Raw genomic sequence first — 14,356 nt, forward strand, 5'->3', positions numbered from 1 at the left:
ACCTTTTGTGTGAAAATGGGCCATCTTTTCATACTTTGCTGATGGACTCCCAATGTCTAGGCTAAAAACTGTAGCTCAGTGCTAAGAACCAGGAATTAAAAGAGAGAGAGAGGAGAGGCTGGACATTTCGAGAGAGGAGAGGCTGGACATTTCGAGAGAGAGAGAGAGGCTGGACATTTCGAGAGAGAGAGAGAGGCTGGACATTTCGAGAGAGAGAGAGGCTGGACATTTCGAGAGAGAGAGAGAGGCTGGACATTTAGAGAGAGTGAGAGGCTGGACATTTAGAGAGGAGAGATTGGACATTTAGAGAGGAGAGATTGGACATTTAGAGAGAGGAGAGGCTAATTACTAACCATGACTTGTGGTTTAACCTAAGGCAGAGAGAGAGACTTTTTGTCTTACTTTTGAGACATCCTCATGACACTAAAAACACCACATTTACCCCTCCAATTAAAACTCTTCACGAACCACCACGCAATTGCATTAAACGTACATCTAACCGGAGAGACACACACAGAGAGGAAATGAGGATGACAGGGAGGTGCATAAACATGAGGAGAACAGATAAAAAACTGAGTGAAGAAGGCAGTTGAGTGCAATATAACATTTGAATAGGCTTTGTTTTCTGGACGACAGATGAACTAGCGACTCATTACGAGGAGACGTAGACACTCTTGCTTGTGTTCTATCCTTGGTCTGCGTTGAGTGGTGGATAACCTAAGAACGTTATTAGGAGATAGAAAACAAAACTGAGAGAAACAAAAGTTAGTCTTCAAAAGAGGACAGGAGTCCTCCGTGTGAAACAATGGTGCAGGTCAACGCAGCCCTATCACAGACCTGGGGGATTACACTCCCACAGTGCTGTTTAGTTACCTTGGAGTGATTGACAGCTGAAGGGGAGGGGCTTGAGGCTGAGGAGTGTATGTGTACCGACCGGACTTAAATTCTATTGGCTGGGGTGAAGTGTTTGATTTAAACTGGAACCCTCTTCCTTTTATTTTATTTTTTACTAGGCAAGTCAGTTAAGAACAAATTCTTATTTTCAATGACGGCCTAGGAACAGTGGGTTAACTGCCTGTTTTGGGGCAGAACGACAGATTTTGTACCTTGTTAGCTCGGGGATTTGAACTTGTAACCTTTCGGTTACTAGTCCAATGCTCTAACCACTAGGCTACACTGCCGCCCCTCTTGTGCTATGGCTAGAGTCATGGTAAGCCAAGACCGATCCTCAGCACCCAGAATGATCTTAAACCGTCACAGATCACATTCACAACACAAATATGTTTGAGGACCACTGTGCGACATCGCATTCCACAACGCAGTCCAGCAAACTGCACAAGCTGTAAAAAAAAAACAAGTCAACATTTCACTGCATTTCAACACTGAACTGTAACAGCGTAAATTCCACATTCCTCCAGCAGAGGGCGGATTGTGCCTTTTAATCTCACAATCCAAAACTCTGTGTTCTGTTGTTCAATGGTCAGCTCTCCCCCTGGGTGCATCTCAATAGTCCAATCCCACTTAAGGTTACAAAAAACGAGATAAGAAGCCATCTGGAAACGTTATTCACATCCTTCTGTTGCCCTGCTCTCTCCTTTATTCTCTCCCTCTGCCTTCTTTTAGTCTCTACCTCTCTCCATATTTCTTTTTCTCTCTCGCTCTCCCTCTCTCACACCCTCTAGCCATCTGTGTTGAAGCGCGGCCTAAGGGTGTGATGAAAAAGAGGGGATGTGCAATTTAGTCTTAATAACAGATACACTGTATATATACACACAGAAGTATGTGGATTGGGCTCTCTCTGCCACACCCGTTGCTGACAGGTTACATAATCACATTTTGGAATGAGATGTTCAACGAGCAGGTGCCCACATACTTTTGGAATATAGTGGATCATGGAGGGGGGTAGTTACCACTTCTGACTGGAAATGATGATGTCTCGTGCAATAACACAGAGCAGGGGGAGAGAGAGAGGAGAGCGCACAAGAAAGATAGGAGCGAGAGAGGGAAAGGAGGAGAAGAGAGGAGCGAGAGAGAAAGTAGAAGAGAGGAGCGAGAGAGAAAGGAGAAGAGAGGAGCGAGAAAGGAGAGGAGAGGAGCGAGTGTGGTCATCTTTGCTCAATTTACTGGAACCATTTCTCTGTCTCTCAGATTCAAAAAGCAATATTCAATCAATTCCACAGCTACCTGCCTTGTCTGGTATTGGTCCACTGTATGTGTGTGTCTAAGGGCCAGTTGTCTGGTATTGGTCCACTGTATGTGTGTGTCTAAGGGCCAGTTGTCTGGTATTGGTCCACTGTATGTGTGTGTCTAAGGGCCAGTTGTCTGGTATTGGTCCAGTTTCCCCAGACACAGATTAAGCCTAGTTCTGATTTGAAAAGCTATTTAAAAATGGAGATTCTCCATTTAGTACGCTTATATAGTCCAGTCCTAGGTTAAATCTGTGTTTGGGAAACAGGCCCTAGTTGTGTCATTGTCTTCCTGGCAAGCTGTCAACACAGGTCCCCGAAAACCACAGTTCACAGTGAGGGCAGTGTTTATATGGATGTGTGTTTGATCTGTACAACACACTCCCAGAGGCAGCCATACACACCGACCTGACCACATGACGACACACACCCCGACCACAGCCACCTACCTATCTGTCAGCTGATGTGAGGATTTGGCTGCATTATAAACATGGGTGCAGTCGGGTGATTAACAGAGAGCCAAGTCAAACACAAGAACAGGTGGAGCGACTGGGTCACGTCACCTGTACTCTGTCAGCATCTCTACTGAACAGCCATGAAGCTCTGTGCTACGTAAACACCTGCGCTCGAGTGGAACGTCAACAGTACAGAGGAACTAGGCTGATAGGACAGGAAGAGAAAAAGGAACATTCTATTGATTCATTCTATTCCATACTAGACTACAAGAGACTGAAGACATATCGCTTTCGTCTGGATTTTTTCCCACATTTTTGTTACATTATAGAAGTATTGTGAAATGGATTGCTTTTTTTTTTTTAAATCCTCCTCAATCTTCACACAATAACCCAGATTATATTTGCAAATGGATTAAAAATAACTTGAATATTCACATAAGAATTCAGACATTTTGCTATGAGACTCTATTGTGCTCAGGTGCCTCCTGTTTACATTGATCATGAGATGTTTCTACAACCTGATTGGAGTCCACATGTGATGAATTCAATTGATTGGACATAATTTGGAAAAACCCGCCCTCCTGTCTATATTAAGGTCCCACGGTGGACAGTGCATGTCAAAGCAAAAACCAAGCCATGAGGTCGAAGGAATTGTCCGTAGAACTCTGAGGCGGGGTTGTGTCAAGGCAAAGGATCTGGGGAAGGGTACCAAAACATTTCTGCAGCATTGAAGGTCCCCAAGAACAGTGGCCTCCATCATTCTTAGATGGAAGAAGTTTGGAACCACCAAGACTCGTCCTAGAGCACACCGCCCGGACAAACTGAGCAATCGGAGGAGAAGGGCCTTGGTCAGGGAGATGACCAAAAACCCAATGGTCACTCTGACAGAGCTCCAGAGTTCATCTGTGGAGCTGGGAGAACCTTCCAGAAGGACAACCATCTCTGCAGGATTCCACCAATCAGGTCTTTATGGTAGAGTAGCCACATGGAAGACACTTCTCAGTAAAAGGCAAATGACAGCCCACTTGGAGTTTGCCAAAAGGCACCTAAAGGACTCTCAGACAATGAGAAACAAGATTCTCGGGTCTGATAAAACCAAGATTGAACTCTTTGGATTGAATGCCAAGTGTCACATCTGGAGGAAACCAAGCACCGCTCATTACGAGGCCATTACCATCCCTACGGTGAAGCATGGTGGTGGCAGCATCATGCTGTGGGGATGTTTTTCAGGGACTGGGAGACCAGTCAGGATCGAGCAAAGTACAAAGAGATCCATGATGAAAACCTGCTCCAGAGTGCTCAGGACCTAACTGGGGCGAAAGTTCACCTTCCAACAGGACAACGACCCTTAGCACACAGCCAAGATAATGCAGGAGTGGCTTCGGGACCAGTCTCTAAATGTCCTGGAATGGCCCAACCAGAGCAGGACTTGAACATCTCTGGAGAGACCTGAAAATAGCTGTGCAGCGACGCTCCCCATCCGACCTGACAGAACTTGAGAGGATCTGCAGAGAAGAATGGGAGAAACTCCCCAAATACAGGTGTGCCAAGCTTGTTGCGTCATACTCAAGAAGACTCAATGCTGTAATCGCTGCCAAAGGGGCTTCAACAAAGTACTGAGTAAATGGTCTGAATACTTATGTAAATGTGAAATTTCCAGTTTTGGTTCTTTTAGATAAATTTTTGTTACATTTTCCCAGTGCACAGCAACACCTCCCCCATAAGCATTCATGTCTCTTCTGTAGATGTTATATCCTTGTACTGCTACTTGCTGTATCACCAAATGAATTGTTGTAGCGAGTCTTAGAAATGGCTAATATATGAATGTTATCTGATGTTAACAAATTGATTTAATTAACCTAATTTCTAAGACTACATATATTTAATATGAGCTATTTTCAGCCCTCTCCTGCGCAGCTTAAAGATGGTAATAGTATGGAAAAGAGCAAGCAAAGCAAGAGGGGAAAGAAAAAAAAAGAAAAAAAAAATTCAGCAGTCCATTAATTAGCTGTTGTGTGTAAGTGTGTGTGCTGCGGGGTTGAAGCTCAAACCCCATAGGCTTGGCTCTCTCACCCTTCCCAGACTTTTTGAAGGGAGGGTGGACAATGAGCCTGTCATGCGGATGTAAACAATGTTCCTACGCAGATTTCATGGCTGGGATAAGGGTCTTTCCTCTTATGGCGCAAAGCTTCAGGATAGTCCTTGTTGAGTAAGTTGTACACGCCCGTTCAAAAGTTTGGGGTCACTTAGAAATGTCCGTGTTTTTGAAAGAAAAGCTAATTTTTTGTCCATTAAAATAACATCAAATTGATCAGAAACAGTGTAGACGTTGTTAATGTTGTAAATGACTATTGTAGCTGGAAATTATGATTTTTTATGGAATATCTACATAGGCGTACAGAGGCCCATTATCAGCAACCACCACTCATGTGTTCCAATGGCACGTTGTTAGCTAATACAAGTTTATCTTTTAAAAGGCTAATTGATCATTAGAAAACCCGTTTGCAATTATGTTAGCACAGCTGAAAACTGTTGTTCTGATTAAAGAAGCAATAAAACTGGCCATATTTAGACTAGTTGTGTATCTGGACCATCAGCATTTGTGCTTTCGATTACAGGCTCAAAATGTCCAGAAACAAAGAACTTTCTTCTGAAACTCGTCAGTCTATTCTTGTTCTGAGAATTGAAGGCTGTTCCATGCGGAAATTGCCAAGAAACTGAAGATCTCGTACAACGCTGTGTATTACTCCCTTCACAGAACAACACAAACTGTCTCTAACCAGAATAGAAAGAGTGGGAGGCCCCAGTGCACAACTGAGCAAGAGGACAAGTACATTAGCGTATCGAGTTTGAGAAACAGACACCTCACAAGTCCTCAACTGGCAGCTTGATTAAATAGTACCCGCAAAACACCAGTTTCAACGTCAACTGTGAAGAGGCGATGTTTTGTGTTTGTTTGTTTGTTTGTTTGTTTGTTTGTTTGTGTATGTGTGTGTGTACACCTTAAACTGAGTTTAAATGTATTTGGCTATCACAATTCCTGACATTTAATCCTAGTAAAAAATGTAATGAGCTGGACTGCCTGTCTTTGCAACTTAAAAAATCATGTTTGCGCTCCATAGCCTATTTAGCTAGCAACCTCCATGGAAATTCGCTATTACTTCTAATTGTGTCAGCATTCTGGTGATAGATGCCCAATAGGATTTTTATTATTATTAATACTTTAGATAAATCATAGAGAGAGAGAGAGAGAGAGAGCACCCAGACATAGAAAAGAGAGAAAGAGAAAGTCCGGAACAAACTAGCACCAAGACCGACAACCCCCATACAGACAACAGCCCTGAGACAGACAAATCCATTACTTCCAGTCATAAACTATTACATTAATTTAATGCCAGACAGACGCAGTAATAACACCTGGTCACCTCAGCCTGCTACTGCCTCTAATCATGCTATTAGAAAAATAATAACTGCCTTATTAACTCAGTGCATCTGCTCCCACAGAGTAATGAGAAGAATGTTAGCCAGTCACAGGCACACAGTAAACAAAAACAGAGTCAGTGCTGGAGGCACTGTGTGGAATTTAACAAATAATCTAGCACTACTATTCTACTTGATTCCTTTCTATGATGGTCTGAGTCACAATCGGTCTCTGCGTGTGTGTGTGTGTGTGTGTGTATGTGTGTGTGTGTGTGTGTGTATGTGTATGTGTCCAATTGCGCCACAACCCTCCCAAAAAATGATGCTGCGATTCTGTACTGTACCTTGATGAGATGTTTGTTCACCCATTTCATGAACGTTTTCTTCTGCACCCGGTCTCGCTCATCTGGAGAAGAAAACAAGGAGCAAGAGAGAGAAAAAGGAGAGTTCATTATACAACACGTATAGTGCAGCGTCATTCCTCAGTACTGTATTTGTTAGATGTACTCTCCATCGCCCTGAAACACTTCTCTGTACCGAAGCGGTCTGGTAGCCTGGGAGTGCAGCATTGAGTCCGATTTAACCAGGCTTGCTGTCTGTTTCAGGCAGTGTTCCACTAAAATCTATTTGTCTGAACCTGGGAGGACTCAACAGCGTCTGGAAGACATTTGCCTTGTCATGCCTTTTGTTTTGTGCGAGTAGCACATTTGTCGACACTGCGGCGTCTTTGGTGACAGCATAGGATGCATTCCACCCAGCTTCAGTAAACTCCATAGAGGATCAATGATCCTATTATATCAAATAACCTCAGTCAAATTATAGGCTGGTGAGCTAACCTCTGGACCTAAACAGTGATTTCGGGAGGATTGATGAGAAAATAAAGTCATGGCTTTATATTGACAGTAATGTGGGTTGCATAGTGAATAGGAGTGTTGACAAAAACCTTGACATGTTCGCTCATTCAAACTTCCCTCTGCCAAAGACTGACGGGCATAGAGCTGCTCTGAGATTATCCTCACACCCCCTCCCCTTTTGTTCACACACGCTACGAATCAATTGTGAACTACCTTTCACGCGAGCGCTCGCTTATTCAATATCGCCAAATAATCTACTCAAGCTTTCCCTCTCACTCACTCTTTTTCCATCACACACACACACACTTTTTCCCCCTTTCTCAACCTATTTCGGTTTGCCTGTTCTGAGCTCAGTTCAGACCGCATCATCCAGAGGCCAGAGGAGTGACACATCGATGCCCAGAATAGAGCCTGATGGCAGGCTTCGTTGCGGTTATCTCCCCCTCCCCCACAACCCATGGAGCCTCCTCTTCTCATATCTGGGTCTCTATGTATGGCATGCAAACGGGTAGGCCTGCGTTTCCTGCCTTCCTGTTGATACCAGACTCCCTCCAATGGAATGCCTCTTCCCGCTTTCCCTGGTTGTTACTATCTGGCAATGTTAGAAAGTACATAAGTTATGGAAGTATTTAACAGCTAACGTGATTTGAACCACTACCAAAAACCCACATACAACGGTACATCTTAACCCCCTATAATGAGAATATATCATATTTGGCAATATTAGCACACTTGATCTTTATAGCATGGCTACCTTTTGACTGCTTTCTCGCCTTCTGTGCTTTGCGCCAACCAATCAGAGAAATAGTTCCTGCTGGTACTTCCCCAACTTGACTCCAAATAGGCTCCACAGCTGACGTGGTTGCTGTGGTGACGCTATGACACCAAGCGGGCCATGTGGAGGGAGATCGGTCTGCATACGTTACACACCACGTTAAAAACGGGTGTGAACGCACACTCTCTCTCGCACACGTTTCCCAGTTTGCAAACACAAGTGGTCTTAGTGAGCTTTTATATCTGTTAGTGGCCTCTTTTTGATAACGACAGACTGATATTTGACGAGACAGCACTTCAAAAGCTTGTCTGTTCAAACAATATTTTTTTACAGTGGAAATGCTGGTCAAACACCTGCACGCAGTCAAACCCAGTGGTGACACACGACTCATTATGAACATGGGACACACCCACTTCAACATGCTCTTGCTAAATTGTTTCAACAGGAAAGCACACCTCAGTTAACAAACCTGCCTGGTACGCTAGCCGAGCCTGCTCAGTATAAACCCTATGCTTTCTGTGTGACATTTGGGTTAGGCTTTGTAGTCATAAATATCTGCTATTGTTAACAGTATACGGTGCCTTCAGAAAAGTATTCAGACCCCTTCACGTTTTCCACATTTTGTTACGTTACAGCGTTTTACGTTTTTTTTTTAAAGTACTCAGCAATCTACATACACACCATATCCCATAATGACAAAGCGAAAACAGTTTTTTTTTAATGTTTTGCAAATGTACATTTCTATATAAAAATACCTTATTTAAATAAGTATTCTGACCCCAGACTCGAAATGTAGCTCAGCTGCATCCTGTGATAAATTCAGTTGATTGGACATGATTGGAAAAAGGTACCCAACTGTCTATATAAGGTCCCACAGTTGACAGTGTATGTCAGAGCAAAAACCAAGCCATGAGGTCAGAGGAATTGTCCGTAGAGCTCCGAGACAGGATTGTGTCGAGACACAGATCTGGGGAAGGGTACCAAAACATTTCTGCAGCATTGAAGGTCCCCAAGAACACAGGTGTCCTCCGTCATTCTGAAGTTTAAAACCGCCAAGATTCTTCCGAGAGCTGGCCGTTCCGGCAAACTGAGCAATTTAGGGAGAAGGGCCATGGACAGGGAGGTGACAGAATGGTCACTCTGACAGAGCTCCTCTGTGGGGATGGGAGAAACTTCCAGAAGGACAACCATCTCTTCAGCACTCCACCAATCAGGTCTTTATGGTAGAGTGACCAGACGGAAGCCACTCCTCAGTAAAAGGCACGACAGCCCACTTGGACCATGAGAAAAAAAATTCTCTCGTCTGATAAAAAAACAAGATTTAACTCTTTGACCTGAATTGCCAAGCGTCACATCTGGAGGAAACCTGCACCATCCCTAAAGTGAAACACGGTGGTGGCAGCATCATGCTATGGGGATGTTTTTCAGCGGCAGGGACTGGGAGACTTGTCAGAATTGATCCGTTCATCTTTGCCTCAAACTACAGAGAGATCCTTGATGAAAACCTGCTCCAGAGCACTCAGGACCTCAGACTGGGGTGAACGACCCAAAGCACACAGCCAAGACAACGCAGGAGTGGCTTCAGGACAAGTTTCAATGTCCTTGAGTGGCCCAGCCAGATCCCGGACCTGAACTCGATCAAACATCTCTGAAGAGACCTGAAAATAGCTGTGCAGCATCACTCCCCATAGCACCTGACAGAGCTTGAGAGGAACTGCAGAGAAGAGTTCTCGAAACTACCCAAATACAGGTGTGCCAAGCTTGTAGTGTCATACCCAAGAAGACTCTGGACTGTAATCGCTGCCAAAGGTGCTTCAACAAAGTACTGATTAAAAGGGTCTGAATACTTATGTAAATGTGATATTTCCATTTTTTATTTGATATAAATTAGCAAAATTACTAAAAACCTATTTTTGCTTTGTCATCATGGGGCGTTGTGTGTAGATTGAGGGGGAAAAAACAACGTAATAGGTTACAGCCTTATTGTAAAAATTAACAAAACGTGGAAAATAATTGAGGTGTCTGAATACTTTCCGAAGACACTGTATAAAGAAAGCATGGTGCCCCCTAGAGGTCGAGACAGGAATTAACATGATGCGCCACATTGACAACTGCTAGTGGGGGACACGTCCATTGCCACTGAACTGTGATGGGGAGTTTTATTAGCCTAAATTATGACTATTCAATTTACTAATCACATTAGGAAATCATAAGGTCCATAAGTATGCAAATGGAATGCTGCATGGAATGCTTTGTAAGGTTAAAATGTACCTCCCCAAACTTGTAACTCACGCGCCTATGAGCACGACAGTTAGGCCAAGGTCGTTTCGATGCTAATGTTGTGCCCCTCCGCCCAGCCGGCTATGCCGATGACGCCAATCACCGACACCTGAAATTCCATGACAGTCACAGCCCTATTGCCATGGGAAGAGCCTATAAACCAACAAGGTGGTGTGTGTGCTGTGTTTGCATGTGTGACAGCCACGGAGAGGCACACATTTCACCACACAGAGAGACCTTGTTCAGCGTTATACACCCCTCCACACTGTCCAAATACAACACACAGAAATGACGCCCACACACTACCACTAGTGTCTTCTCACTATAAACAACATTGGTTGAGACGATGTTGAATGCGGTTTTAACCAATCAGCATTCAGGATGAGACCCAGCCGTTGTATAAAATTGCATAGAAACGCATACGGTCCTTCTCAGAAACACACACACACATTACACTCTACATGAACCAACCCGAAACGGCACTGACCTGCGCAGCACATGAGAGAGTGCAGGTGAGCATTGAGGCTGCACTCGTTACAGTAGTCCTGCCACATCCTTGTTACCGTTCCACCTCTCTGCATTTCCTTCCTCTTTCCTTTACCTGGCTCCTACAAGCACTTCCTCATTTCTCCCCCAGTCTAAGTCCACATGTGTCATTCCAAAGTCAGGCATCAAACCAGAGGCAATGTAAACAAATTGCTCTTCCAGTTTCCACAAATGTCAAAACAAGAGTCTATCCCAATGAATTTGATTCCCCCAAAAAGGACAAGTCTCCCGGCGTCTCAGGCAAGCAGAGGGACATATTTCTGGGTCGCCTCTTTCCTTCTGTCGCTCCCTTGTTCCCTCTCTCCTTCCGCCAGTCCTGCTGTCGCTGCCATTTCAAAACTCTACGCCAGCTCTCTGTCGCCGGAGCAGTCACACGTGTGTGTCAAAGTCACAGATTGCCCCTCCCTCCGGGGAATAAGGACCGCCTCTCCAAGCTTCTTCCACTCTTGTTCTCTCGCACGCCCTCAGGCACTCCTGTCCCCTGCTACCTCACTGGTCTGAGGCATAGTCTCTCGCTCCCTTTCTCGCTCACACTATTCCTGGTGCAAGACAGGCACCTTGTGAACTAACATGCAGTTGTCAAGCAGTGGCTCTGCAGAGCAGGTTCAGAGCTGCGGTTCTCTCTCCTTCACACAGCCTCTCTCTCCCCCCCCCCCTCGCTCTCTCCCTCCCGCTCTTTAAAAAGTCTCTGCAGTCCTCCGGTTGAGATTTGTATCCTGCCAAGATGTGGCAACAGCAGGTTGAGGAAACTGTCTGCCGTTGACACTTGTAAATGAGATGGTTTTTCCTTCGTCAGTCTTTGAGAGCAAGGGGAGTAAAGTCACTGTAGAGAAATGCTGGTTGAGGTAGGTGATACGGAAGTCAAAAAGAGAACGTGCTCGTTTATAGTCCTGGAAGTGTCCCTTTATGATGATGTCATCCACTCAAGCAATCGGCAGACTCCAGTGTTTTGATTCCAGTCGGTTGCCATGTGAACACACACACACCTCTCTGACTAACAGAAACCAGACCCTGCTCGCTCTAGACTGTAACCAAGATCAATATAATATCTTGCTTTCTCTTTCCTCTTTATTGGCCTGGGAAGAACATAAATTTACCACAAACCCAGAAGAACCCCCCTGGCTGTCCAGTGCAGAGACACCAGTCATTGTGCTTTCTGCCAGTGAGTGTTGTGGGTTCTAGACCTCTCATCTGATCACAAAAAGATCTGCAAAGCCTTGTGGTGTCATCGGATTTAATAAATACAGGAAAGCAGCCCGAGACAGAGAACCTACTTTAGATACTCTGAGTAGCAGCCTTGGTCAATGAGACATTTGTATCATTCTATGCTTTGGGTCAGGGCTGTGGTGTGTATCTGTGTGTATGAGGTCGTCAGATTTCTTGACTCCTCTCCAGGCTGGTTGAAAGCAGACTGACACAAGCACCAGTTACCAGTAAACAAGAAGGGTCTTCAGCGTAGAACCACCCTCCCATGGAACTACACACACCCACCCACTAACATTCACAGACCGGAACAAACACACTTTTGTCTCAGCACTCTAAATCCCCAGCGTTGACTCATCCTTCAGTGTAACCCCCCTTTTCTATGACTAAGCATTCCCTAGATACAACGGCTTTTTCCCTTCAATTCTGTCGATGCTGCAGAGATAAGAGTCAAAAAAACCTTTCAAAATGCTAGCGCCTACAATAACTTCTGCACCGTCATGGTTCAATTTAAGCAACAGCAACTCAAATCAATAGTAGTACTGAAACGGTGAGTCAGCAAAAACCACTGCAGCAACTTAGCTTCGTAGAACAACACTGTGAAGGCATACGAACACGCGAGCGGAACAGTGCCATTAGCACTAAGAGTCAGCGAGAGACGTCAGAGCAATGGCTGCCCTGTCCACACGCTGGTATTAATCCGTAGTTTCTTACGGAAATACTCAGACCTATAGTTTAGCATACAAAAGAGCTGGACACGACACACTTAGTCGGCCCCAACGAAAGCAGTGACGCGCACACACTCGTGACGACAGCACACTCTGTTGGAACGGTCCAAAACACACTCGTCCTCTCCTCCTCTTCCTGACGGTGTGTCACTCGAGTCGCCTCGTTTTCCTCCTCCTACAGTGACCTCTAATCTCTCCACATATCCAATCCTCATCTCTCGTTCTTTTTTTTGTGTTCTGTGCCTTTCCCTCTGTTCACGCCACTCTTCTTTTTAAAGGATGATTCTCTCCTGCGTTTATAGAGCGAGAGAGCTGTTCCTTTGCTCCGTTTCTCCCTCGGCCCTCAAACTATAAATACCAGACAGAGCTTACGCTCTTAATGCCACGCAGTATGCTTATCCCTCTCTCCCTCCCTCTCTCCTCTCTCTCTGCCTCTCTCTCTCTCTCTCTCGTTATCATGTCTAATCTCTCTCCCCTCGCCACTCCTCTCCTCCAATTAAACAGAGGAAGTCACCGCTCCCCAAGTTCTCTTCTTCCTGCTGCTGTTCGCCCTCGATCTTCTTTTCTCTTCTCCATGTTTTAGTGTGATGTCATTCCATTTCCCTTGCACTTTCTCCCTTCCCACAGTCATCAAAATGTCCCAGAGTGGTTCATCGCTCTCCACCAGGAGTGGCACTCAGACTGGTACAACTTCCTCCTCTCTTCACATCTATCCCTCTCCACCCGCTTTACTATGACCATATAGGCCTTATAAATGGTCAATTAACTCCTATAGCAAATCTAAAAATCAACCACACCATGAAGCAATATTCCCCAAAGTATCCATCTGCAATATTGACAAATATCCAAACCACTCGTATCAGATAACTGTCTTTCTAAACCTGTGTCGATACTCTGCGCCTGTCTGCATCATAATCATTCCCCAATTACCAGGGCCCCCCTTGGTAGCTCTCTGGAGGAGCGGTCATCAGGTTAGCATAGATCGAATTTGGGCTCGTGACTTGAAAAGACTCTGATAATGGACAGTGTAAATCTTACTAGGACGGCAACATCTGGAGGACATGCTGTGTATCTACGTATAGGATAACCGGCACTATGGGGACGCATGTTAGGTTTCGTAAGGTTACGTCTGCAGTCGTTCAGTCGAAACGCACAATACCAGTCAAAAGTTTGGACACACCTACTCATTCAAGGGTTTTTCTTTTTCTTTATTGTAGAATAATAGTGAAGACATCAAAACTATGAAATAACACATATGGAATCATGTAGTAACCAATGTTCTTTTAAACAAATCAAACTATTTTATATTTGAGATTCTTCAAAGTAGACACCCTTTGCCTTGGTGACAGCTTTGCACCCTTTTGGTATTCTCTCAACCAGCTTCATGAGGTAGTCAACTGGAATGCATAAGAACTTTGAAAGTTTCTTCAAGTGCAGTCGCAAAAACCATCCAGTGCTATGATGAAACTGGCTCTCATGAGGACCGCCACAAGAAAGGAAGACCCAGAGTTACCTCTGCTGCAGAGGATAAGTTCATTAGAGTTACCTCGGAAATTGCAGCCCAAATAAATGTGTCAGTTACTTGAACTCTGAAGCATCTTAACATCAACTGTTCAGATGAGACCGTGTGAATCAGAGCGTTATGGCTGAACAAGAAGAGACTTGCTTGGCCAAGAAACACAAGAAATGGACAATAGACCGGTGAAAATCTTTTGTCTGGAGTCCAATTTTGCGATTTTTGGTTCCGACAGCCCTGTCTTTGTGAGACACAGAGTAGCTGAACGGATGATCTCCCCATGTGTGGTTCCCACCCTGAAGCATGGAGGAGGTGGTGTGATGGTGTGGGGGTGCTTTGCTGGTGACAATATCAGTGATTTATTTAGAATTCAAAGCACACTTAACCAGCATG

At 44.8% G+C, this 14,356-nt stretch overlaps 1 protein-coding gene across 1 annotated transcript in view; it reads right to left on the minus strand.

The window, feature by feature from the left end:
• The window catches only part of LOC135552280 (microtubule-actin cross-linking factor 1-like), a 268,419-nt gene that overhangs the window by 155,650 nt on the left and 98,413 nt on the right, over positions 1-14,356 (minus strand). Inside the window, 1 exon segment of the mRNA XM_064983809.1 lies at positions 6,406-6,467. Coding sequence (XP_064839881.1) covers positions 6,406-6,467 — 62 coding nt within the window.

The sequence above is a fragment of the Oncorhynchus masou genome, chromosome 13 (genome assembly GCF_036934945.1).
Source record: "Oncorhynchus masou masou isolate Uvic2021 chromosome 13, UVic_Omas_1.1, whole genome shotgun sequence".
Classification (NCBI taxonomy): Eukaryota; Metazoa; Chordata; class Actinopteri; order Salmoniformes; family Salmonidae; genus Oncorhynchus; species Oncorhynchus masou.